The sequence below is a fragment of the Saccopteryx bilineata genome, chromosome 3 (genome assembly GCF_036850765.1).
Source record: "Saccopteryx bilineata isolate mSacBil1 chromosome 3, mSacBil1_pri_phased_curated, whole genome shotgun sequence".
Classification (NCBI taxonomy): Eukaryota; Metazoa; Chordata; class Mammalia; order Chiroptera; family Emballonuridae; genus Saccopteryx; species Saccopteryx bilineata.
Window position 1 is genome coordinate 146,951,854 of NC_089492.1, and position 22,790 is coordinate 146,974,643.

The 22,790-nt window shown below is 51.3% G+C and overlaps 1 protein-coding gene across 1 annotated transcript; it reads left to right on the forward strand.

Annotated features, from left to right (window-relative positions):
- The first annotated feature begins 1,996 nt into the window (after nucleotides 1-1,996).
- LOC136329909 (ral guanine nucleotide dissociation stimulator-like) lies at nucleotides 1,997-9,263 on the forward strand. Its single transcript, XM_066266486.1, has 11 exons — nucleotides 1,997-2,145; nucleotides 3,484-3,674; nucleotides 3,838-4,175; nucleotides 4,947-5,162; nucleotides 5,494-5,597; nucleotides 6,089-6,161; nucleotides 7,698-7,766; nucleotides 8,174-8,242; nucleotides 8,553-8,585; nucleotides 8,930-9,051; nucleotides 9,227-9,263. Exons 1-11 carry the CDS (start codon nucleotides 1,997-1,999, stop codon nucleotides 9,261-9,263), a joined length of 1,401 nt encoding a protein of 466 aa, XP_066122583.1.
- The last annotated feature ends 13,527 nt before the right edge of the window (nucleotides 9,264-22,790 follow it).

A 22,790-nucleotide genomic window follows, 5' to 3' on the forward strand; every position in this document is an offset into this window, starting at 1 on the left:
TTCACCTACGCCAAATCCTGGTACCAGGTGCAAAAGCGCCAGGCCCCCAATACCAACCATTACTGGTCTGAGGTGAGAGCAAACTCAGGGGGTCTCCACACCAGAACCCCATGATGACCAGGGAGGACCCCAGACTCAAATCTGAGGATTTCCCTGGGGACCCCCAGGGCTTTCCCATTGCCCCATGCACAAAGGAATCTGGGACTCCCCTTCTCCCACCAACAACATGGGAGAGTAGGAAGACACTCTCACATGTTGTAGGAACGTTAGAGGAAAAAAGGATGTTGTCTCACTTCACTGTAGACCACGAGCACATCTGCATTTTGCTGTTTTGTTGTTCTCACTACCTGCCCCAGGTATCCTGTGGGGCAGTAAGCTCCACGATCCTTGCAGACCTTCGCCCAGTCTACACATCAGCACACATATAAAGGGTGCGAATGGAATAAGCTATTCCCTATGTTTCTCAGAACAGATCCCGGGGCCCTGCCAGGTCAGGAGCTGTGGCTTCACTTGTGTTCATAATATTCCATAAGGAAGGATGTTTATCACAGCCTCTCAAAGCCACCGGACTTTGACATAATTCAGCTGAGGTGCCATTTCAGCAGTGCTGCTGGAAATACTTCAGTGTGTCCTAACGGCCTGTGTGAGTTTGCTCAGGCTGCCATAGCACAGGGCCCCATCAGGTGGCGTAAACACCAGACATTCTTGTTCTCACCATTCTGGAGACTGGAAGTTCAGATGAGGGTGTCGGCAGGGCTGTTTCTCCTGAGGGGTCTCTCCTTGGCTTGTAGATGGCCATCTTCTCTCTCTGTGTCACATGGACTGCCCCTCCTCTTCAAAAGACACCAGTCGTATTGGATTAGGACCCACCCAAGTGAACTCACTTAAACTTAATTACTTCTTAAAAGTCTATAGATCCAAATACAGGCATGGTCTGAAATTTGAGGGGTTACGACAGCTTGGAATTTGGATGATACAATTCAGCCCAAAATATATACTGTCCCCAGGTGGAGATATCTGCCCAGGTTTGGAACTGCTCTTGGAAGGACATGACATGTAAAATTTTCACAGCTGCAGACAGCTGCCAAATCAAAAAGGCGCTAGCAATGACAATGCCAACGGCAGTTTTTGATGACGGCTGCTGCCTTGCTCCCAGCCTGGCCCAGGGATTTCCCCTCTTTTTCCATGTTCACCTGTCTGACGTCAAGCTGTCCGAGGCAATCACAGTGTCCCTTAATTTTCAGTTGCCTCGTGGGTACTTTGAGGCACCTCTGCTTCTCAGCCACCACCTGGGTTTTCTCCTTCCTGAGTCACGGGCTCTGATTCCTGTCTGGTCATCGGCTTTCTCCAGTCTGGACTCTCCAGGCATTTGCTTCTTTGTGGAATCTGGGATCTCGATGATGAGGGTCTCAGGATACCTTTTAGTGTAAAAGGAGGAGAAGTAAATGTCTTTTCTGGAGGCAGTGGTTTTCATAGGCTGTGTCTTTCCTGTACACGCTCTCTAAACTAGGGCGGGACAAGGTTCCCCACACCCTTTCTGTCCCTGTCAGCAGAGATAAGTCTCAGGTAGCTGAGAGGGAACATCCTGCAGGACAGCCCTCACTTCTGACCTGCATGACCCTGAGCAGACTTTCTACATCCCTAAGCCTCTGTGTTCTCATCTCCATAATGGAGATGTCTGTTGAGGACTTGTGGGGACAATGTTTTCCATACATACTATCAATACAAGGAGGTCTGATGTTTCTCGGCTAAAAAGGTGCCTAGAAGGTCACACCAAACTTAAATGGTACTTTTAAAACCCAGAACCTTGTTCCATGTGGGCACTCCTGTCCCTCCTCTTACAAATGTCCCCGAGGCCTGGGAGTTACTGGGTGAGCTCCAGCCTCAGTCCTGCTGGTGATTCAAAGGGATGCCACTGACTGGATGTCCCTCCTCGCCCCTCCACCCCCAGTGTGCAGAAGAAGAATTAACTCTTAACCTACGTGAGTGCTGCAGGATGCGGGCCCTCCAGGAGGGCACTGTGGAGATGGTGGTGGCATCCGTACCAGCTTACCCAGGGGGAGACGTCGACCACATCTCCACCTTCATGTCCATCCACCCGGCCTTCTCCAGAGCCCAGCAGTTCCTGGACCAGCTGTTTACTAGGTGAGCACACGCCCCCTTCTTTGGCACAGTGGTGACTCTGCCCACTGCTAGCTCTGTGTCTTGAAAATGTCACCACATGTGTCTGAGTTTCAGTGTGCTCCTCTGAAAAGTGGGGTGGTAGAGGACGAACCTCATAGGGTTCCTGTAGGGGCCACTGTGGGGACAAGCCATGGCAGGTGCTACCTGCTGTCTGGCTCCGCAGAGAGGGCTGCTGGACGTGCTGTGGTTCTGTGGCCGTTCTTTCTCTCCCCTGAGAACAGTCACCTGTCTCACCCATCAGTGGCCTGTGGCATCTGAGTTTGGAAAAGTCCATGGGAAACAACCTGTTAAGCAGTTCGACACTTCACCTAGCCGGTCTTGTCCTGGTCCTTGGTGTAGCCAGATTAAGGATCTCTGGGGATCGCAAGGGCCCCGGGCCACTCAGATACCTGGGAGGGCCCTGGCTGGAGTTCACTTCCTCGGCAATGTGTGGTAAGCTCTTACTATCACCAGGCACTTTGGTCGACACTTAGCACAACTCAGTGAATAAGCAGACACAATCCCTGGGCCTCAGTGCTAGTCAGTGAGTCGGACAGTCACAATAGACGTCATTCGCAGGTCCTGTCCACCATCCTTCAGATCTGATGCCATGAGGCTCTTCTATACATCTGGAGGCATACCTCCTTATAATGACCGGGGTGACATACCACAGGACCAAATGAAAAAGTGAGTGGTCCTTGGGTCCAGAAGGAGGCCTCCTGTGACAACAGAGCGAGGACTGGGAGGGGGGAGTGCCTGGCAGAACGGTGATCTTACACACCTGCTGATTCCCAAGGGAGGACTGAGGTCTGGTAGCTGCCACTCCAGGAAGACAAGGGTCAAAGGGAATTGTGAATGAGGCCAAGGCCCCCAGAACCAGAGGGGAGGCTAGGATGAGTTGTCCCCTAAAGTCCCATGCCCACCACAGACCCATCCCGCTCTGCCAGTTCCTCCACATCCATCACCTGACCACCCTCGCCAGGCTCAGAACAGAACTGAGGTGAGCAGCCTGCTCACAGCTGTCTCAATCCTCAGTCCCGATGCCCATATGCAGAGAGGGCTGGGGTGGGCAGTGTACTGGACCTTCAGAACTGGCAGTGGGAGAAAGAGACTACTCACACAGACTCTGTGTTAAACCTGTGGGATCAGTAGGCCTGCTGCTCCCAGGACAGCCACAGGGTTGGGGTGGCACTGGGCTGTCCCCTGGAGAGGCCACCACAGGCTTACAGAAGGGCCCGGTTCCAAGGAAGGGTGCATGGGAGAGCAGTGTGGAAGGACAGACCAGGTATCTGACTCTGCTGCCCACCTGCCTCCCCCCAGGGCCATTGCTTCTGTGATGGGAACCTGGCCGGACCAGCTACAACATTTTGGCCAGCCCCTGCTTGCACCCTGGTTCCAGGTGAAGCAGGCCTTCGTGGAGGTCATCTGCCCTGTCTCACAGCGTGAGGGCCATGTCCGAATTCTTTGCATAGAGCTGGAACATCTAGAGCCCTCGAAGGCAGAGCTGGAAGGTGAGGGGACTGCAGTCTGGGAAGATGGTGGGGTGGGGTGGAGGAGGGCAATGCGGCGGGCTCATGGGCGAGCTCCCCTAAAGGTAAGGGCATCTTTCCTGTCTCTAGAAAAGCACGGGAAAGTCAAGTGTGTGTATGAACCTGTCTCTTTACCCTGCTCCAGAATCACCTCCAGAGTTCCAGAACACAGAGCCAGAGGAAGGGCCCGCTCCAAGGCTAGAGCCTGGTCCAGCTGTGCTAGGGCTGAAGTCAGTGTCACTTCTACCACCCCCTCCAGATCTGGAGCACGCACTGACCTCATCTTCAGCCCCCGGGCCAGCTCTCCAGCTGGGGCCTTCGGGACCAGAAGCTCTGATCCCAGTTCTAACAATAGAGCCAGCTCCATCCCCAGCACCAGAAGACCGCTGTGCTGTGACCACTGAGCAGCTAAGGGAGGAGAAGTGTGACATCCTGACCTTCCCTCCAAGACTGGTGGCAGAGCAACTGACAGCGATGGACGTGGTGAGCACCTGGGCTCTCAGGGTGGGGCGGGACAGGCCTCCCTCTGCAGTCTGCTGCCGAGCCACCTTGTCCTGATCCAGTCTCCTACGATCTGGAAACAAATCGCAGCTCCACCACTCACCACCCATGGGTCCTGGGCAACTTTCTCCACCCCCACGCCTCCACTGTTCACCTGCGGACAGTGGAAGTGGACATTCACAGGATCCATGGGTGCAGAGGGGCTGAGCAGATGAGAGGAGGCAGATCACACAGGAAGCTGGGGGTGGGTCCTGTTCTGCTGGGTGGGGAGGGGAGCTCACTGTGTGCAGCCAGGTCCATGGGTCTCCCAGCCATCTGCCAGGAGGCTCAACAGCCTCGGCACTTATTAGGCACCTGATGTGTACCACACTTAACTACAAGGGAGACAGACAAAGCCTGTGGTTGTAGCCACCACAGGGGAGTGTGAACTGACTGGGGATTCAGACCAGAGGAGCCATCGGGATGCTGGAGGGTGGGCCCTTGGGATGAGCAGACTGAAGCTGCATCCTGGAGCTTGGAGCTAGTGAAGATGGGCTGGGGGAAGACACTCCTGTTTCTTTCCAACCTGTCTTGTGACCTGGGTCACACAGTGCTGGTGCCCTTGGTGAACAGAAAATAAATCCCAGGCACTCCAAGGCTCAGGCCTCTTCCTCAGCTTCCTGAGCTTCAGTGTTGACCAGTGGCCCCTGCAGGGGACTGGGGACAGTGAGCTGGGGTGTGGCAGGGTTGGGTGACACTCCCCTTTCTCCCCAGGAGCTGTTCAAGAAGGTAGTGCCCCACCAGTGCCGGGCATCTATGTGGTCCCAGAGGAACAAGCCTGGCAAGGAGCACCTGACATCCACTGTGTGCGCCACTGTTAAACATTTTAATTGTGTGGTCACCTGTGTGATCACCACCTGCCTTGGGGACCCAAGCATGAAGGCCCGGGACAGGGCCAAAGTGGTGGAGCACTGGATTAAGGTGGCCAAGGTATGTGGTGGGCGGCCCAGCGGAGACCCCATCTGGAGCCTTGAGCAACGCCGCTGCTGCTTCCCCAGTGCCCAGGGCTGAAGTCTGAGCTCTGAGCGCCCGGTCCTTTCTGCCAGGGGCATGCTGACCTTGACCCACAGGTCCCATTCGTGGGAATTTCAGTTCCTACTGGCTTTGCCCTTTGGTTGAGCTAAAATCCTCCTGTCTGTGAGTGTTGGTCTTTGGGTCTGAAATGAGCCCACCCTGAGCATCCGTCCACCCAGCAGGCGGTGTGTCAACTGAGGGGGGACGGAAGCGAGAGCTCCCTCCCAGCTTATCTCCCCTCCCCCAGGAGTGCAGAGCCCTCAGGAACTTCTCCTCCCTCCACGCCATTCTCTCAGCCCTGCGGAGCACGTCCGTCCATCGTCTACAGAAGACGTGGAAGAAGGTTTCCAGGTGAGTAGGCCTCTCCCCATAGGAGGATGGGGGTGAGGAACCCCCATATGTCTCCCAGTGTCCCCGCAACAGCTGACACCTACTGGGGAGCAGCCAGCTCTGGGGACAAGGACTGGGTGGTGGGTGGGGTCGCTCAGCCTCCCTGGGACCTCAGGGTTCCAGTTCTGCTGCAGAAATCAGTTTCCTAAAATGTCGGAGACTGCACTGAGCCAAACTGAAGATCTTCAAGTGTCTATAGCACCAGAACCCTGTGCCCAGTGAACCCCAAACTGGTCAAAACAGAGCTTCCCCATGAGATGGGAATGGAGGCCCAGGTGTCCAACATCAGAGCCCGCCCAGTCCCAGGGAGACATTCCTCTCAGAGGAACCCAGTGAAAACCCTCACCTCTGCGGTTTGAAACATTAGACTTCCAAAAGGAATTTACCCTTAAACACTGCCTTCCCGCAGTATTCCTAAACTGTCTTTCCCTCAACCCCCCCCCCCCCCCCAGGAGGAACAGCTATACAATGCAAAAGCTGTGTAAGGAAGAAGACCGCTCAGGGATCAGGGGACTGCTCATAGAGGTAGAGCAGAGGCTGGAGGTCTGGAAAGAGAGGTGGGTGGGAGGGACGGGGGACTTGCAGGATGTGGCTTTGATAGTTTGTTACTTGAGGATTCTCTGAGAATTTTCACCCTGTCTGTCCCGATTAACAGGTAGAGGGATCTGTTTGGTCTGTGGGCAGGTGGGAGGCAGTTCGACGGGCAGGAGGCCCTGGTCGTGGCGTGAAGCGGTGGTGGCTGAGCTGTCCCAGGTCGGGGAGCACAGCCGGCAGGCTGAGTGGGTCTCTGGCTCCCAAGCTGGGCCCTCCCACTGGCACTTAGCTTCTTCCAGGCTGCTGGGTGGGTGGGGTGGGCGGGGTACTTTTCTTCCCTAAAGCAGCCAGCCTGTCCTCAGGAAGCCAGGCCCCTGTGGCTCCTTCTGTCTTCACCACACCTCCAAGGGCTGGGCCCCCTGCTTGCCCAGGGTTGGGCACTGTAGGGGATTCCCGCGGGCCAGGTGAACAAAAAGACTGCTTGGCCTCAGGCCCCAGTTGCTGGCCCAGAGACAGAGAGTGTGCGGCCTGTGACTTCCCACTGCCCTTCTTGCCCTCTCTGCGTCAGTCCCAGTCAGAATTCTCACCTGGCCCAGTGGGCAATAACACGCCCCAGGTGGCTTCTGAGAGGTATCCAGGGAATATGCATTGTTAGTAGGTCCTCCCTGAACAGACCTCAGAAGCTTCACATCAACATGGAGGCCAAGGATCCTGTCACCTCCCACCCGGACAGTCAGATGGGGCACCTTGGGGGTCCCGTCCCTGAGTGGGTGAAGAAAGACTGCTGGGCAGGGGAAGGTCCTGAGGCATTCCTTGGGGAGGTGAAGGCTTGGCATGGCCCGGGGTCCAAACTGGTGGGCAGAGACCCCAGTGGGGTAGGGTGAGCAGGAGCTGCTCAGTCAGACTCCTAAGACATCTGTCCATCCACGGTTTGGCCCAGATGGGCGCCTGGCCACAACCAGAGAGCCCAGAGGACAAGGCTCTGGTCGGTGGGGCTGGGAGTGAGGTGAGGTCACATGGGACTGAGCCTCTGCCCCTCTGGCTGGAAGGGGCCGGTGGCCTCTCCTCTGCGGGCCCTGCGCCAGTCACTGTCCCTTGATGGCTTCTGTCTCCTCCTGTGGGAAATGGAGGAATGACCATCCTATGCTGCCGACCTCACAGAGTGATCATGAGGTTCAGGGAGGAAAAGACTGCAGGGCTTTCTTCCCTGTTCCACCTGGACAGTGAGGGCGAGGACAATGATGACAGTAATGGGACACTGAGTCCTCACGAGAACCTGTGAGCTAGGTGGCAGCCTCTCACTTTCCAGAGGAGGAAACGGGTTGGGGAGGCCAGGGCCCAGGCCTAGGGTCCCAGGCCGAGTGAGTGTTGGAGCTGGGAGTGTTTCAGTATGAGTGCATGCTGGAGTCAGAGTGGCACTGGTGTCAGCTGGCTGGGTCAGATGTCCGGGGTCTGAGGTCAGGGCTGGTGTTGGGAAATGGGGTGAGGGGAGTACACCCTCAGTGACCCTGTCCTGGACCCTGGCAGGAGCAGCCCTCCAGGCTTGCCACTCTGATCCTGAGACTCAGGGGAGCTCAGAGGAAGCTGCCAAAAAAGGTGAGCGAGCCTGTCTGCCTGCGGGGGCGGGGGAGGGGGGGGAGGGCTCCCAGCTGGAGGCTCCTCCCTCCTGCAGGCCCACCTCCTGTTCCCACAGAACCTAAAGCCCTTTATTGGAAGTGACCAAGAGGAGGGCCTGGAAGGCCTGGGGCAGGATGGATAAGGAGGTGGGGCTGGGCCCAGGACCACAGACCCTGTGATTTGCATAGAGTAGGCCCTGGGAGGTGATTCTGTGGAGTCCTTGGAGAGTGAGGGCAAGGACAATTGAGGGCAGGGTCAAGGGTCCTGGGCTGCTCCATGTGGGAACCCAGGGGTGGGCCAGGAGGCTGAGGGGGGGAGGCTTTCAGGGAAGGTCTGCGGGGGCAACTGGAGCAGGGGCTCATCCCACCCTCACCTATTTGGCCTAGTGTGTCCCCTTCCTTGGCACGTTTTTGTCTGACCTGGATAAGCTGGGCACTGCCATGGATTGTGTGAAGGTTGGTGACCTGGGCCTGGGCTGGGGTCATCAGCATTGGCATTTGGGGAGAGATAGCCCCTATACTGAGCCCTGAGTTCCCAGCACAGCCGCCCTGGGTGCTGCGGTGTTGTGTCCATTATAAGGGTTTATGTCCCCACACCCTCTGGAGCCCAGAGCCTGGCCTGGGTCCAGGTCCTGTCTTTCTGTATTCCCGCCCCCTCCTGGAACCTGGTGGGAGTGCAACACAAGAAGGGGTGGCATGGGGGCTAGTCATGACCAGGGCGCTCCTGCTGATGGAATTTGGCCATCTGTCTTCGTCTGTCTTCCAGGGGACTCACGTCAGCTTGGAAATAGAGAAGGAGGTGAGAGCTGGGGCCCTTCCTGCAGGCAGGGAGGGGAGGGAAGTCAGAGACCCCCTGGCCAGTACTCTCCTGGGCTCCATCCCCAGCCTCTTACACTTATTGGGAGAGTTGGGTAACAGAGTGGGAGGCCCCTCAAACTGGTGGCAAACGGGAGGGGACAGCATCAGGATAATTTCCTGGAGGAAGCGCTGAGGATGCTCATCTCTGAGCACAGGTAGGGCTTGGATGGAACTAGGGGGATAGGAGGGTGCCCATGTGTGCCAAGTCCCAGGATAAATCCCCTACCCACTCCCGACCCCCACTCAGGCCATAACTGTATCCTCTCTCGTTCCCTCCCACCCCAGGAACAGAATGTCCTGGAGGAGATAGTCCTACGGCAGGAGGTGGCCGAAAAATACAAATTCGAGCCCAAGGAGCAATTCGTGATCTGGTTCCAGGCCCTGGAGCAGCTCAGCGAGACTGAGAGGTGAGGCCCAGCAGGAGCTGGGCGTGAGCAGGGGTGGACTCCCTCTGCTGACCAGTCCAGAAAACCTGTGTCCATGGCTCCCTGGCCAGCTCCAGACCTTGTTGTGTAGCAAGTCCTGGGACACCTGAGCCGTGCCTCCTGGGTGGGTGGTCACAGGTGTCATTCTGTCCTGTAGTTACATCCTATCCTGCCAGCTGGAGCCTCGGTCCTAGCCGGCAGCAGAACACTCCAGGCCAAGAACTCTAAAGGGCTTTGAGCTTCATTCTGAGAAGAAAAGAAGTCATCAGAAGATTGAAAGCACAATTGCAAATGATTCTTTTTTCTTTAAACTTATCTATTTATTTTTATTTAATATTTACATTTTAGATATTTGAAGTATTTATTTACCAATAATTTTTTTAAATAAATTTTTATTTTAATGGGGTGACATCAATAAATCAGGGTACATACATTCAAAGAAAACATTTCCAGGTTATCTTGTCATTTAGTTCTGTTGCATACCCATCACCCGAAGAGAGATAGCCCTCCGCCACCCTCCATCCAGTTCTCTCTGTACCCCTCCCCCTCCCCTTCTCCCTCCTTCCCTCCCCCCACCCCCCCGTAACCACCACACTCCCGTCCATGCCTCTTAGTCTCACTTCTATGTCCCACCAATGTATGGAATCCTGCAGTTCCTGTTTTTTTTTTCTGATTCGCCCATTTCACCCCACACAATGCTACCAAGACTCCACCATTCCGCTGCAAGTGATCCGATGTCATCATTTCTCCTAGCTGAATAGTATACCATGGTGTATATGTGCCCCATCTTCTTCATCCAGTCCTCTATTTTTTTTGACAGTGATTAAAAGCCTTTAAGCAAACTCTTGGCCAATACAGCAAGAATCCATAAAAGAGTAGTGTCCTTAACATGTTCACCAAGTCCAAGTTGGCCCCATCACCATGCCAAATCCCTGAAAAATGCAACCCAACCACAGTTCAGTCTGTTAGGAGCTGTCACAGGGAGCAGGAGTCCAGGAAAGTTCCCCACAGGAAAAGTCCGCATGGCACTGGAATTGTTGTCACCATTCTATACTTTGCAGCTCATGTCCAAGTCCCAATGACCGCTGCTTCTAGCTGGTAATGATTCAGGTAGACTGGAAAAAGCCATTTGCAGCATGCGTGGATATGGAGCTTCTGTTCTCCTCTGCCTGGAGAGATGAGACCAAGTTGCTTTTCCCTGGAGCTCTGTGACTGTGGCCTGGTAAAGAGAACCTTGGGATACACTAAGCTAGGTGGCAAAGGTAAATTCATAATACAAGTTGGCAAAAGGAGGAAAGAGAGCTCTAAATTAGGAGTAGGTCCCAGCCTGAAATATGAGTGGGGCATTGATTACCAATAATTTTTTACAGAGAAAAGAGCATGGCAAATTAATATAGAATGCTCCCATGTACCTTTTTACCCCAGACATTTAATGTAATATCACTGAGAGTGATAACATAGTCATTGAACCAATAAATTAACCCTAGGACAATACTATTAAACAAACTATAGAACTTATTTGAATTTCACCAGTTTTTCCAGTAAAACAACACAACCATAAAAAACTGAAAAATATCAGTGAATATCAAACCTCATGATATATGTTTCTATGTACAAAACAATAGGAGACATTAAGAAGGAAAAATGTTCCATTTTCTTTAAAAGGATTTAAGACTGCATATATCAAAAACATCATAGACATGAACAGAAAGAAAACTGGGAAATTTCTTGAAATTCAGTTTATTGGGGTGTTATTGGTTAACAAGCCCATATAGATTTCAAGAGTACATTTCTATAGTACATGAACTGTGTATTGCATTGTGTGTCTACCACCAACACTCAAACCATCTTAGGTAACCGTATGTTGGAAAAGATTCTTCAAATAATCTCATTGACGGCCCTTGCCTTTTCATGAACTTTATCCTCATGGAAAACATGCTTGGTTACAAAATCTGTCCTCATGGAAACTCTTAGCTTTCAGGTAAAAGTTTATTAAACTAAGAATCTTCAAAATATTAAGAGTAGCACAATAAATACCATACTTTTGCTGAGTATGCATACATTTCCACAGAAAGAGTAGGAATACCTTTAATGCTTGTTTAAATGATGAGAAATTAGAAAGATAGTAATGGTAGAACTAGCTCCCTCGGGTCCCCACTTCCAAGATGACCAAGGAGAGAAGGAACAACCGTCATGCCAAAAAAGGCTGTGGCCACGTGCAGCCTATTCTTTGCACCAGCTTAAGGACAAGGCCATTAAGAAGTTCTTCATTCAAAACATAGTAGAGGCCGCAGCTGTTAGGGGCATTTCCAAGGCGAGTATCTTCAATGCTTGTGCGCATCTCAAGCTGTACGTGAAACATGGCCCTGGCGGAGAAAGGGGGCTCATCCTGTACTCCTGTTATTGTTGGACACGATCTTCTGTGCTTGGACAGTGTCTAGGTTTATTCCAGCTTTGCCAGGGGTGAACACAGGCATTCTGATGTAGACGCTGGCTGGAAGAGTGCTCTGTGGATAGAGCAACGACCAGGGTATGGACGTCTGGGTTTAATTTCCGGTCAGGGCACACAGGAGAAGTGACCATCTGTTTCTCACCCCATCCCTCTCCCTCTCCTCTCTCTCTCTCCTTCTCACAGTCAGTGGCTTCATTGGTTCAAGGGTCCCCACTGCAGCCCAGGGAGATAGCTCGATTGGAGCACATCAGCCTCAGGTGCTAAAAATAGCTGGGTACTAGGTAGAGCATCAGCCCCAGATGCGGGTTGCCAGGTGGATCCCTGTTGGGATGCATGTCGGATTGGGCCTCACTATCTCCCCTCCTCTCCTAAAAAAGAATACACATATTCTAAATTTTGTATGTATGAATTTTGAATCATTTTATCAAGTTCCTTTGGAATTTGGGGAACTCCTTCACTTGCTCCTTTAACAGCTATGTATTGCGCGCCTCCTATGGGCCAAGTACTAGAAGCGCAGTGGACTACCCAAAGAGTTTGTAAGGTGGCAGATTTGCATCCAAGTGTCAAACCACAAGATATAAAACGTGAAGTCAGGACCTACCTACTCTTTTACACTCCCGCTTTGCACTTTTCGTTGATGTTCTTTCTTCCACACAAGCGTCCAGCTCTGTCTCCCGGGTGAACACGGGTCACTCGCTTTCTCAGGCTGGGGGGGCACTGCACCTTTGGCCGGTGCCCTGGACGCTTCGCGGGGTTGGCGAGAGACTGGCCCCTTTCTCCTCCCCGCCTCAGCCGCGCCTCCCAGCTGTGGGCCTTCATTCCCGCCCCTCTCTTACTCCTTTCCTTCCTCTCGGCTCTCCGCCTGCCGGTTCCCTTTTTTCACCGGGTCCGTCCTTTCCAGTGTTCCGCGCCTCCCAGCTGCATTCCGCGCTCGGTCTGCCCGAGAGCCGGGCTGTGTAGCTTCGCTGACGGCGCCGCCCGCCGGTCAGAAAAGATTTCCAGGCCCGCGGCCCCGGGATGGTGCGGGCTCCGCTGCTGCTGCTGCTGCTGCTGCTGCTGCCGCCGCCGCCGCCTCTGCCGTGGTTTTTCGTCTCCGGACTTCGGAGAGGGAGTGATTCCGCGGGACCAGGGATTTGGAGAGGGGGCGGGAGCATCAGCAGTCGCCGTGTGTGTGTGTGTGTGTGTGTGTGTGTGTGTGTGTGTGTGTGTGTGGTGGGCGGGAGCATCAGCAGTCGCCGTGTGTGTGTGTGTGTGTGTGTGTGTGTGTGTGTGTGTGTGTGTGTGGTGGGGTGCGGCCCGCTGCTGGGCAGGTTTACAGCACGCACTGCTCCCTAGCTCTTGCCACCAGTCGTAAGGGCGGGAGCATCAGCAGTCGCCGTGTGTGTGTGTGTGTGTGTGTGTGTGTGTGTGTGTGTGTGTGTGTGGTGGGGTGCGGCCCGCTGCTGGGCAGGTTTACAGCACGCACTGCTCCCTAGCCCTTGCCACCAGTCGTAAGGGCGGGAGCATCAGCAGTCGCCGTGTGTGTGTGTGTGTGTGTGTGTGTGTGTGTGTGTGTGTGTGTGTGGTGGAGTGCGGCCCGCTGCTGGGCAGGTTTACAGCACGCACTGCTCCCTAGCCCTTGCCACCAGTCGTAAGGGGAGCAGAGTGCAGGGCGCACACAACCCGGGGTCAGGGCGCCGGGACTGGCAGTGTAGGTGTGTCCCGTGAAGTGGGCGGGGGTCACCAAGGGCCCCAGCTCGGCGGGCAGGAAGTCGCGCTCGCGGGCGCGCTGTGAGACCCCAAGATTTCGGCCGAATGGTTGTAGGTCTAAGCGGGAGTGCGTGGAAAACTTCCCTGGACCCCTTTGCGCGGCTGGACCCAGTGTGGCGGGCGATCTGGAGGCCGCACACCCATCTCCGGAGGGACCGGCGCGAGCAGACGTGTAGGTTGCCAGAGTTGGGGTGGTTGAACCAAGGCCGGAGCCAGCGAGTGGCGTCTCTGCTCCCACCAGGTCCTCGTGGCAGTACTAGCGCCCCTCTGCGGGACACCTTTTAGCGGTCGTGCAAGGCCAGGAGAAAGGGGCCTCATCCCATACTCCTGTTATTTTCGGACAGGATCTTCGGTGCTTGGACAGTGCCTAGGTTTATCGCAGCTTTGCCCCGGGTGCACACAAGCATTCCCATGTAGACGCTGGATGGACGAGCGCCCGCCGGTCAGTGGGCCGGTTCTGCACCCATAGCTGTTTCGCTAGGGAGGCATACACAGATTAGAAGTCCTATTGCCTATCCGCTTCTCCTGGAAGCAGGGAGAAACTTAACCAGGCTTTACCAAAAAGACAAAGAAAGGGTGGTGGGGAAAGGTATGCTAAAATAAACACATCCCAGGCTTTGTCCTTGGCTAAACTATTTCCATCCCGCGTGTGTTTTTTTTGACCCTCAATATGGCTGAGTAGCTTTCACCCATTCGAGTCAAAGATGTTTGTAAAAAATACCTGCAAAGTTCAAGTTACAGTTAAGCATTTTACTTAAAACTTTTCCTTTTGAGATTTTCCTTTGGAAGCTCAGTTGGTCAAATGAAAAATTCTTAAGCAGTGCCTCTTTTTGCTCATGAAATTACATATAAGCAATTTGTAATTTGGGGCAACACAGCAATTTGAAACAAACGTCAAAAGCCAAAACCAGTCAGAGAACTAAAACAATCCTGTTCTCCACCCCCAAGCCCTCAAAAATTCCTCAGCATTTCTGCCAAACCCATTTTTTATAATCTGCCAATCTGTTTTTGTTTATTTGTTTTTTTTACTAATGAGGGCTGGCCATAAATAGTCTTGGAGGTAGTGAATGTGGTGAAAAGTATAGGAAAACTAATGGAAACAATATTTTTGGTATAAGATACTGAAATATAGCATGTTTTTCTTTTTCTAAAGTAAAAAGAAAACTGTAATAAAAAATTTGTAATTGATAATCAAAAGGAGTGCTAAAATTCACCCAGCAGGAAAAATGAGAAATTTCTCCAATTTTTCTTGTTCTGCCTTTTTCTTTTTATCTTGATTTTACCAGGGGGATGCCTGACAGTATAGAGCTCACCTTATTAAAAGCTAAGAGTGGGATTCTCACTGACAGAATTAGAGCGAAGTAAGAGTGTTGTGCAAAGAGATTAAAAATGGAAATTAGATTCTCAGTCTAGTTTTAAGATTTTCATAGTGCGTATGGTGAGTCCAAGTGGTTTCCTTTTGAGACAGGAGAGGGAACATGAAGGATTGGTGGGTATGTAGACTCTACACTCCACACTGTAGAAGAATGGATAATTAACATTTACCCAACAACCCCCCCCCCCCCCAGCAGCATCCCACAAAAGTCACAGACAGGCAGAAGTTAAACTGCTGACCCAGGGACATTGTAACCCTTCCTGTGCTCTCAGTCTCTGCTGGGGGTGCTAGTGAGCAGGAAAAACAGGCAAAGGGGTGCTGCTCTTGAGCACTCAGAGAGGATAGAGGAGAAAGAAATATGAAAGTGGGTAACAGTGAAGGTATTGCCAGGACCTGATCCATGATGAAGACCTAGTCCATGACAAGGCTATGTGTGTAGCTAAACTCAACCTTTACGACAATTGCGCTTGAAAAAAAACTTTTTTTTAAGGATTTTATTTATTGATTTTTAGAGAAAGAGGGAAAGAAGCATAAACGCATATGATTGCTTCTGGTATAGCCTTGACCAGGCAGCCTGGTGTTTTGAGCCAGTAACCTCACCATCCAGGTTGACGCTCTATTCACTGCGCCAACACAGGTCAGGCATAAATGTTGGCTCTGGCTGGATAACTCGGTTGGAGCATTGTCCCAATACAGGAAAGTTGCTGCTTTGATCTCCAGCCAGGGCACAGACAAGAATCAACCATGGAATGCATAAATAAGTGGAACAACAAATTGATGTTTTTCTCTAAAAACAAAACAAACAAACAAAATAAACCATTTTAAATGTTAGTGTACTCATCCCAAACTGATGCTGTTACATAACATTACAATATACCACCAACATTTTCCCAGGGATTACTTTAATTTGTCTCGTTGCTTATGGGTTTTATAACTATGGCCTCAAATGCTTTTTGGAAGTAAGCTGGGCATATGTCACAACTAATTTTTAGAAAGTTATTCCTATCTACTTTCTTAAAGTGCTGAATGGAACAAAGTTTTTTTTATATTAACAATAATGATGTTTTTCAGACATATTTTTATAAATAATACCCAGATAATCTTAGGAGCAGGGTCAGTGAGTTAGCAGCCAGAGTTGGTTCTGAACAGGCTGACTATTTTGATGCCTGCGAATTAGAAACCTGTTGCTAGGTGGAGGAGCTGGGCCAGGGCCTTGATAAACTGGTCCCCTCACCTGCAAATGGACACAGGCCTAATGGCCACTTCCCACGTAATAGCCAGAATGATGAGTCTGTGTTCCCTGTTAAGAATCCTCAGGTGGCTTTTCGTTCCTCCCCAGGTTTAAAAGGGGTCACAGGGCCTCTCACTCCTGTTGACTCACTGCCAGTTCCTCTTCTATTTCATGGGGCTTCAGCCACATCTGCTGTGGACGTGCCCTCTGGCTGAATCTTTCCCCTGCCTGCTGCTCCTTCTGGTTTGGCCTTCAGCTCAGATGTCCTGAAGGAGCCTTTCCTCACGCCCTCCCCAGCCAGTCATATACCTCTCTCTCTCTCTTCATTGTACATTTCCTAATGAGGCTTCTCAGCATTTGATGGTGGATGGCACAGTCTGAGCCCATCTCAGGTGCTCAGCGGGTGACTGTCTGAATAACATTAGGGCCAGGCCTCCGCAGCCTCACATGTGCTCCTCCTGGTCTCTCTCCCTATGGACTTTTCCAGAAACAAAATCGCTGCAGCTCCTGTGCTCTTTTTCAGGGGCAGGGGGTCGGAGGGTCTTGCTTAATAGAAAAATCAACTCTCATTTCACCCTGATGTCAAAGTGATTTCATTACTAGCAAAGTTAGAACATTGAGAGAAGTTATAATTTTGGATTCTATCAACCCCAATATAGCAATGTTAGCCTATTTTATATTCTCTTAACTTTTTCAACTGGAAAGAAAGTCAAAAGCTGACTTTTTAATGTTGAAAACACAGATTTAGCTGCTCCTCGCTGGGGGAGGGCAGTCTTCCCCATTGCTTAGAGGCTCAGGTGGTGGCCCTGAGTGCTTAACTTTGGCCCTTTGTCCCAGAGCACAGGGCTGTGCTGGCATGCATCTCGGCAGGAGGTTAATTATTATAAAAACAAAAAAAGTGGTTCATCTGGAATAAAGTGCTTCCAGGGGCTTGGCGCAAGGTCTGGGTAGCCAGAAAGCTCGCTCCTGTCCTGTGTGGCTGGCCTCAGTTTCCTCTCTGGTCAGTGGGACTCTCAGTTATTCATAGAATTGTGGGGAGAATGAAATGGCATGTAGTAAGTGCTCCAGAATATTAGCTCTTAATACCAATGGTTTCCTCCATTGTTCTGAGCTCAAATTTTGGGTTGTTTTTCCTGGACAAACGGTATTGGAAGGTAAGGTTCTTCTCCCCCTAAACTGTTTTCTAAATTGTACCTTGAACTATGAGGATGTGACTGTGGGCCAAGCTCCTCTGTTTTTAACCTGTGGGGCAGGGCGGTGGGGTGTCCATCCTGAGTTTGAGTCCTGGCTGTGCTCTTTAGTACTTTGTTTCCTGGTAGCATCCGGACCCACACTTGTCTGGATGGGGCAGGGCCTGCCCTGAATGCCCTTGCCCAGCCGCCCCCTTACGTTCACTTGCTGGATTCAGACTTAACTTGGTCCAGGAATAGCTTCCTGTCATGTGCTTCTCTGGAAGGTTAAGAATGAAGGCCAATTCCTGCTCAACTCTCCCATTGAACTGTGCCAACATGGGTGTGGTTTGGTTTTGGTTTTGGTTTTTGAGTGTAAACATCCTAATTATTCCTTCTTGTTTTTACCAGCCAATACCAGTTTTTTTCAAGTGAAATCTTCTGGCTGTAGTGGATGGAAAATGTGGCTTTGTTTCTTAATCAGCCTCTGAGCACCTGCCAGCGTGCACATCTTTGAAATCTTCGTTCTTGGTGTGCAATTACCCGGTGTGTATGTGCTTGGTGTCTGTGTGCTTGGTGTGCATGTGCCTGCTATGTACCTGCAAGGTGTTCTTGTGCCTGGTTTGCATGTGCCTGTGTATATGTGTCCGTGAACCTGTGCCTGGTGTTTTTGTGCCCAGTGTTTGTGCCTGGTATGCACATGCCCGTGTGCATGTGCCAGTTGGTGTGTGTGTATGCCCGGTGTTCATGAGCCCAGGCGCTCTCTTGCCCGTATACTTTCTGTTGGTTGCAGGTGTGAGCCAGCTTCCATATGTGCCTGAGGAAGCCCTGACCCTCCCTCTCGCACTCTGGGCATTTGCTGACCCCTGACCAGAAGGGAACCTGTTCCCTCTCTTTACCCCTTCTTTGTTTCAGTCTCCTTGCCTCCGGCCTGGCAAGGGTTGGGAATCCTATTAGGATCTTGGGCTGAAGTCCTGAGGGGACCCGCTAACCCCCACTTTGTCCCTCCAAGGAGGCCTGACTTGGCTTTGCTGGAACCATGGCTGTGGAACTGCACCTGTGGAAGATTCTTGACTGCAGCCAAGACCCTAGTCTTCCCACTTCAGTGAGACTGCACAGCTCCTTCTGGCGGCTGTGTCATTCCCTCTCTCAGTCTCTGCTACACTGCATGACTCGGTGGGCCCGATCTCAGGTCCCGAGTTAGAAAGTGATAAAGAATGGGTGACTGTGTCCTCAACGTGTCAATGAGAAAAACCTACACTTAATTCTAAAGCATTTTTTTTCACCTTTTGCCATTTTATCCACTGTCAGTTCGGCTTTCTTCACTCTGTGGTAAAATGAATTATCTGTGAATCTTGGGGTGGCAGGGGTGGGGGGGCGAGAAATGGAAAGAAACAGATGTTGACGTTATGTTTGGATAAAGTCATATAAGAAAGTTTTTACACCAAAAGCTAAAACCATTTGAGAGACTTACCTTAGAGGAAACCTGTTTCATATCTCAGTGTGTAGGGTTTTTATGGTGTTGTGTTTCTCCTTGTACTCAGTCACTAGTCTTATTCTTTGGGTGTTTCTTAGTCTTTTCAAAGGTGCTCCATAGCATCTGTGGAGCCATCTAAGGCTCCAGCAAGGTGTGGTCACGGGTAGTGCCTGCACTGGCTCCCTCCAGGAGGGGCCCATGCTCAGGACTGTGGTCTCAGGTTGGCACTTGGCAGTCAGCAAATGGGACCGATCCCCTCTGAGGGGGTTCCTAGTTACCTCACGTTCAGAAACAGTAAACACCTCAGACTTTGCCTTAGCTGCAGTCTTGCCTCTGTGAGACACAAGAGAAGAAAGCCTGGTTTATTGCAGAGAAGGGATTGCTTTGTTGTTTTAAGCCTTAGGACTTGTTAAAGATTCTAGTAGACTGGACTCGTGGTTTTAGAAAATGACCATTGTTATAAGTCAGAACAGGCTGTGTTGGTTCAGAATGTTAGAACAGGGACCCAGACTCATTGACAAGGGTTTCCTGTCAGGAGTGACCACTGACCGCATACACAGCCCTCCGGTCCATATTCACGGCTCCCACTGTGGCCGCTCCTGCAGATGGGTTTCCACTTGGGTTTCCTACACAGGAAGGGGAGACAGCCTGTAAACCTTTCACAGCGCTGGCACATAATTTGCAGATTTGTGATGAAAACAATGTTCTTTGAAAGTTTAGAGCAAACAAAGAAACAAAAAGAAGCTTATTACGTTATCAGAAAGGGGACCTGGTGGTCCTTTGGATAGGCCAGTTCTTGATTTCATGCAAGAACGATTTCACAACACGAATCCAGGTGATTTTGAGAGTACATGTATTAATCTGGGGACAGTGAAATAAGGAAGGGCCTAGAATAGAAGAAGCAGCAAGAGAGAGACTAGGTGGGGCTGGTTTGGCTCCATAGAAAACTTAAGGGAAAGAAATGAGCCTCCACTGGGAAGTCAGAGGAAAGGGCGCCTTGGAGACTAGTTCAGGGGATTAGCCCTGACCGAGCTGCTGCTGCCCATTTCTCCCCTGGCTGCAAATCTATGGGGACCCTTGAAGTTTAGGAGATGCACACCTGTGGGGGAAGGAGGGAGGAGAGGGAAAGGTACGAGGCATTCCCCACCTGCTTTTACTGCTTCTCTGGGCCTGGAGCTGAACTATAAGTGAGGCCTAGATGTTATTTCTAGGGAGGTGGCCTCCTGTATCATATTGTAAATTGCTCGGCCTCTCTGTTCAGCTTTCTATCTCAGGTTCCCCATTCTACTTCCCAAGGAGTTTTTCTAGCTTTTTACTATCCTGCTTCAATTAGGATTAGCATTAAATCTGAAGCATTAGTTTAGAAAAGTGGCCTGACATGTGGTGGCACAGAGGATAAAGTGTTGACCTGGAACACTGAGGTCACCAGTTCAAAACCTTGGGCTTGCCTGGTTTAGGCATGTACAGGAAGCAACTAGTACGAGTGGTGCTTGCTATGTCTTCCATCCTTTCTCTCTCTCTCTCTCTCCCTCCCTCTAAAAATTAATAAATCAAATTTAAAAAAGTAGCCACTGGCCCTGGCTCGTTTGTTCAGTAGATAGAAACGTATGGATGTTTCAGGTTTGATTCCCAGTCAGGGCACACAGGAGAAGTGACCATCTGCTTCTCTTCCCTTCCCTCTCCTCCTCTCCCTTTTTCTCTCTGAAGGCAGTGGCACAGTTGGTTCAAGGTTTGGCGCCGGGTACTTAAATAGCTTGATTGGTTTGAGCATCAGTCTCAGGTGCTGATAATAGTTCACTTGATTCAAGCATGGGCCCTAGACAGGAGTTGCCAGGTGTTTCCCAGTCGGGGTAGATGCAGGGGTCTGTCTCATTATCTCCCCTCCTCTCAAAAAAACCAAAAAAGGTAACCACTTTTGGAGCTGTAGGGAAAACAGCTGTGTTAGGCTTGTTCCCTTGGACTTTGCATGATTAGTATACGAGCATGTGGCAGAAAGATACGTGTGTGTGTGTGTGTGTGTGTGTGTGTGGCCTGTATAAGGCTACAGATACTTTTCCTAGAGGTGGATCACTTCCTGGACACTATGAGAAGTGGTTATCCCCTGCCTGTTTGCTCGCCCACCATTGCGAGAATCTAATAAAAGGGAAAACTCAAAGCTTTCTGGGTCTGTAGTACCTCTACTATCTGCCTGAATCCAACGTGAACCTGCCTGGCCTCGACCACCAGCATTACAGTGTAGTGGGCAGGATTCGGATCAGATCGGCATGGAGCCACCAACACCCTTAAAGAGTGGGATAGAGGAGTTCTTGAGCATGTGGTTTTCTGTGGCTACCCTGTTGAGAATGTAAGCTGGGTGTTTTTTACAGCCCAGCGAGAATAAACTGAAAGCTCTGTGAGAGGCTGTGTGAGTTCAAGAGCTCCAGTTTCAGTTTCAGGCTGAGAGCCGGCAGCCTCAGCAGCTGAAGCGGTTGCTGAAGCAGGGCTGCATTTGTGCCGGCGGAGTGGCTCTGAGTTGGCGGTAGTAGTTGTTTCCAAATCCTCTGAGGAGAAGGAGGAGGAGGTTTGGACTGAGACTGCCATCAGCAGTCAGAAACCAGCTGATGGTCACCCAGCAGCAGAAAGTGCCTTAGGGGCAGGCACAAACGCCCTCTGCAAGTAGTGGAGCACTCTGTGGTCCAGTCCTATGCCTGGACAAAGTTGACGGTGTTAGGGATAAAATTCAGGCAAAATCTCACCGAGTCTCTGGCAGCTTGGTTGTTGCGGTTGTGAGACATAGGGGTGGATGGTATTGTGCTTCCAGAGCAGAGATACAGAAATTAGCCACCATTACCACTTGAGGCAGCATCTTCAGTATTGCCATGACAACCCAAGAAATCATACCCTATTAGAATGGGTGAGGGCTGCCATATGTATGATCTGGCAGGATGCTGGAGACTTGCCAGGGGCTGGGGGTCGATGGCAGTCATATACTGAGTTGCAGTAGGTCCTCTGGGAACTAGGTATGAAGAATGCTGCTTTCAACCTGAGGTCCTGTGGGCCAGATGAGGCAGTATTTACGGCAAGGATGAGGGATCTTATCCTCTACAATCCCATCGGTCCTTTTTGGGTTAGCAGGGGCTATCCTGAGCCCCTATGTGGGGCAGCCCATCAACACTGTTACCTGGACGGTGTCAGATTTGGGGGAGGTGGAAGCAGCATGGCACCATATTGGTGTACTGGCTGCTCCCTGGGCTGCCCGCCCAACTAGGAGAAGAAATAGGCCGGTAAAGTTTACCTGAACATAGATGTGGGTAGATTGGATTACAGCCAGAGCAGATAAAGAGAAATTAGATGGCAGGTGCAATAGAGTCCTATAAGAGCTTTGGTGGCAGTTTAAGCCAGAACAGAGGTTCCAGACGCTGAAAATGCAGGGAAGGCAGACAGCCCCGGCAACGCCAAGAAAATGGCTGACAATTGCACACCATGGCTGCAAGATTAAGTGGTGGAGACAGTTGAGGGAGAGGAGGATCCCCAAGTCTATTGTTTCAGTTTGAGTAGGGGGAAGGCTGAGAGATCTGTCTAATGCAGGCTGGCATGGGCCCCATGTGAAATTGGCAATCCACTGCTCCCCTTCTAATATATAGCAGGTGTTGGCCTTAGTAGATAATATCTTCCTATGGCAACAGGTAAGGGAACAAACCTTGAATGTATTTAACCCCTCTAGGCCCTGTGAGCTTGCTGAGGGTTTGGATGGGGTTTGTGGCAACAGACAAGAGTGCTTATGGAAAGGTGCTGAGGTCTGTTAATAAAGAGCTGTATGGCCAGTTGCCTGTAATGAACCTTCAGCTTTGGTGATTTGCACAGATAGCTGGGCTGTCTATCGTGGACTGATCACTGAAGAGTATAATGAATGGTTAAAGCAGGATCTGTGACAAGATAGGGGCATCGGCTCCCTTGCTTGATGGACACGCTGCTTGTGGACAGAATGAGAGACCGTGATAGGGGCGCGTGCCACCTATGGAGCAACGTCCTGCTCCAGGCAGCTGCTCTCATCTAGTTGCAGAGATGCACCAAGGACACTTTTTTCAATGGACGTGGCCCTGGACTGTACAGGCCCCCCACCTGTGATGGTTGGCCTTGTTGCCATTGTGGGGGAGGGAGTTAGAGGTAGGCCTCCAATTAATTCCCTGGGCAGAGTGCTCAGGGAGACATTGTGAAAGGCACCATTATAATTATTGTATACATTTTTGGTATAGCTTGTGCTGTTGCTATAGTTTCTGTTTATGTAA

Excerpts from the sequence above, each read along its gene's own strand:
- LOC136329909 (XM_066266486.1), top strand. The coding sequence starts at position 1,997 with ATGCGGGCCCTCCAGGAGGGCACTGTGGAGATGGTGGTGGCATCCGTA. Across the intron at positions 8,586-8,929 it reads GCTTGGAAATAGAGAAGGAG|GAACAGAATGTCCTGGAGGA; the intron begins GTGAGAGCTGGG and ends CTCCCACCCCAG. Across the intron at positions 9,052-9,226 it reads CAGCTCAGCGAGACTGAGAG|TTACATCCTATCCTGCCAGC; the intron begins GTGAGGCCCAGC and ends TCTGTCCTGTAG.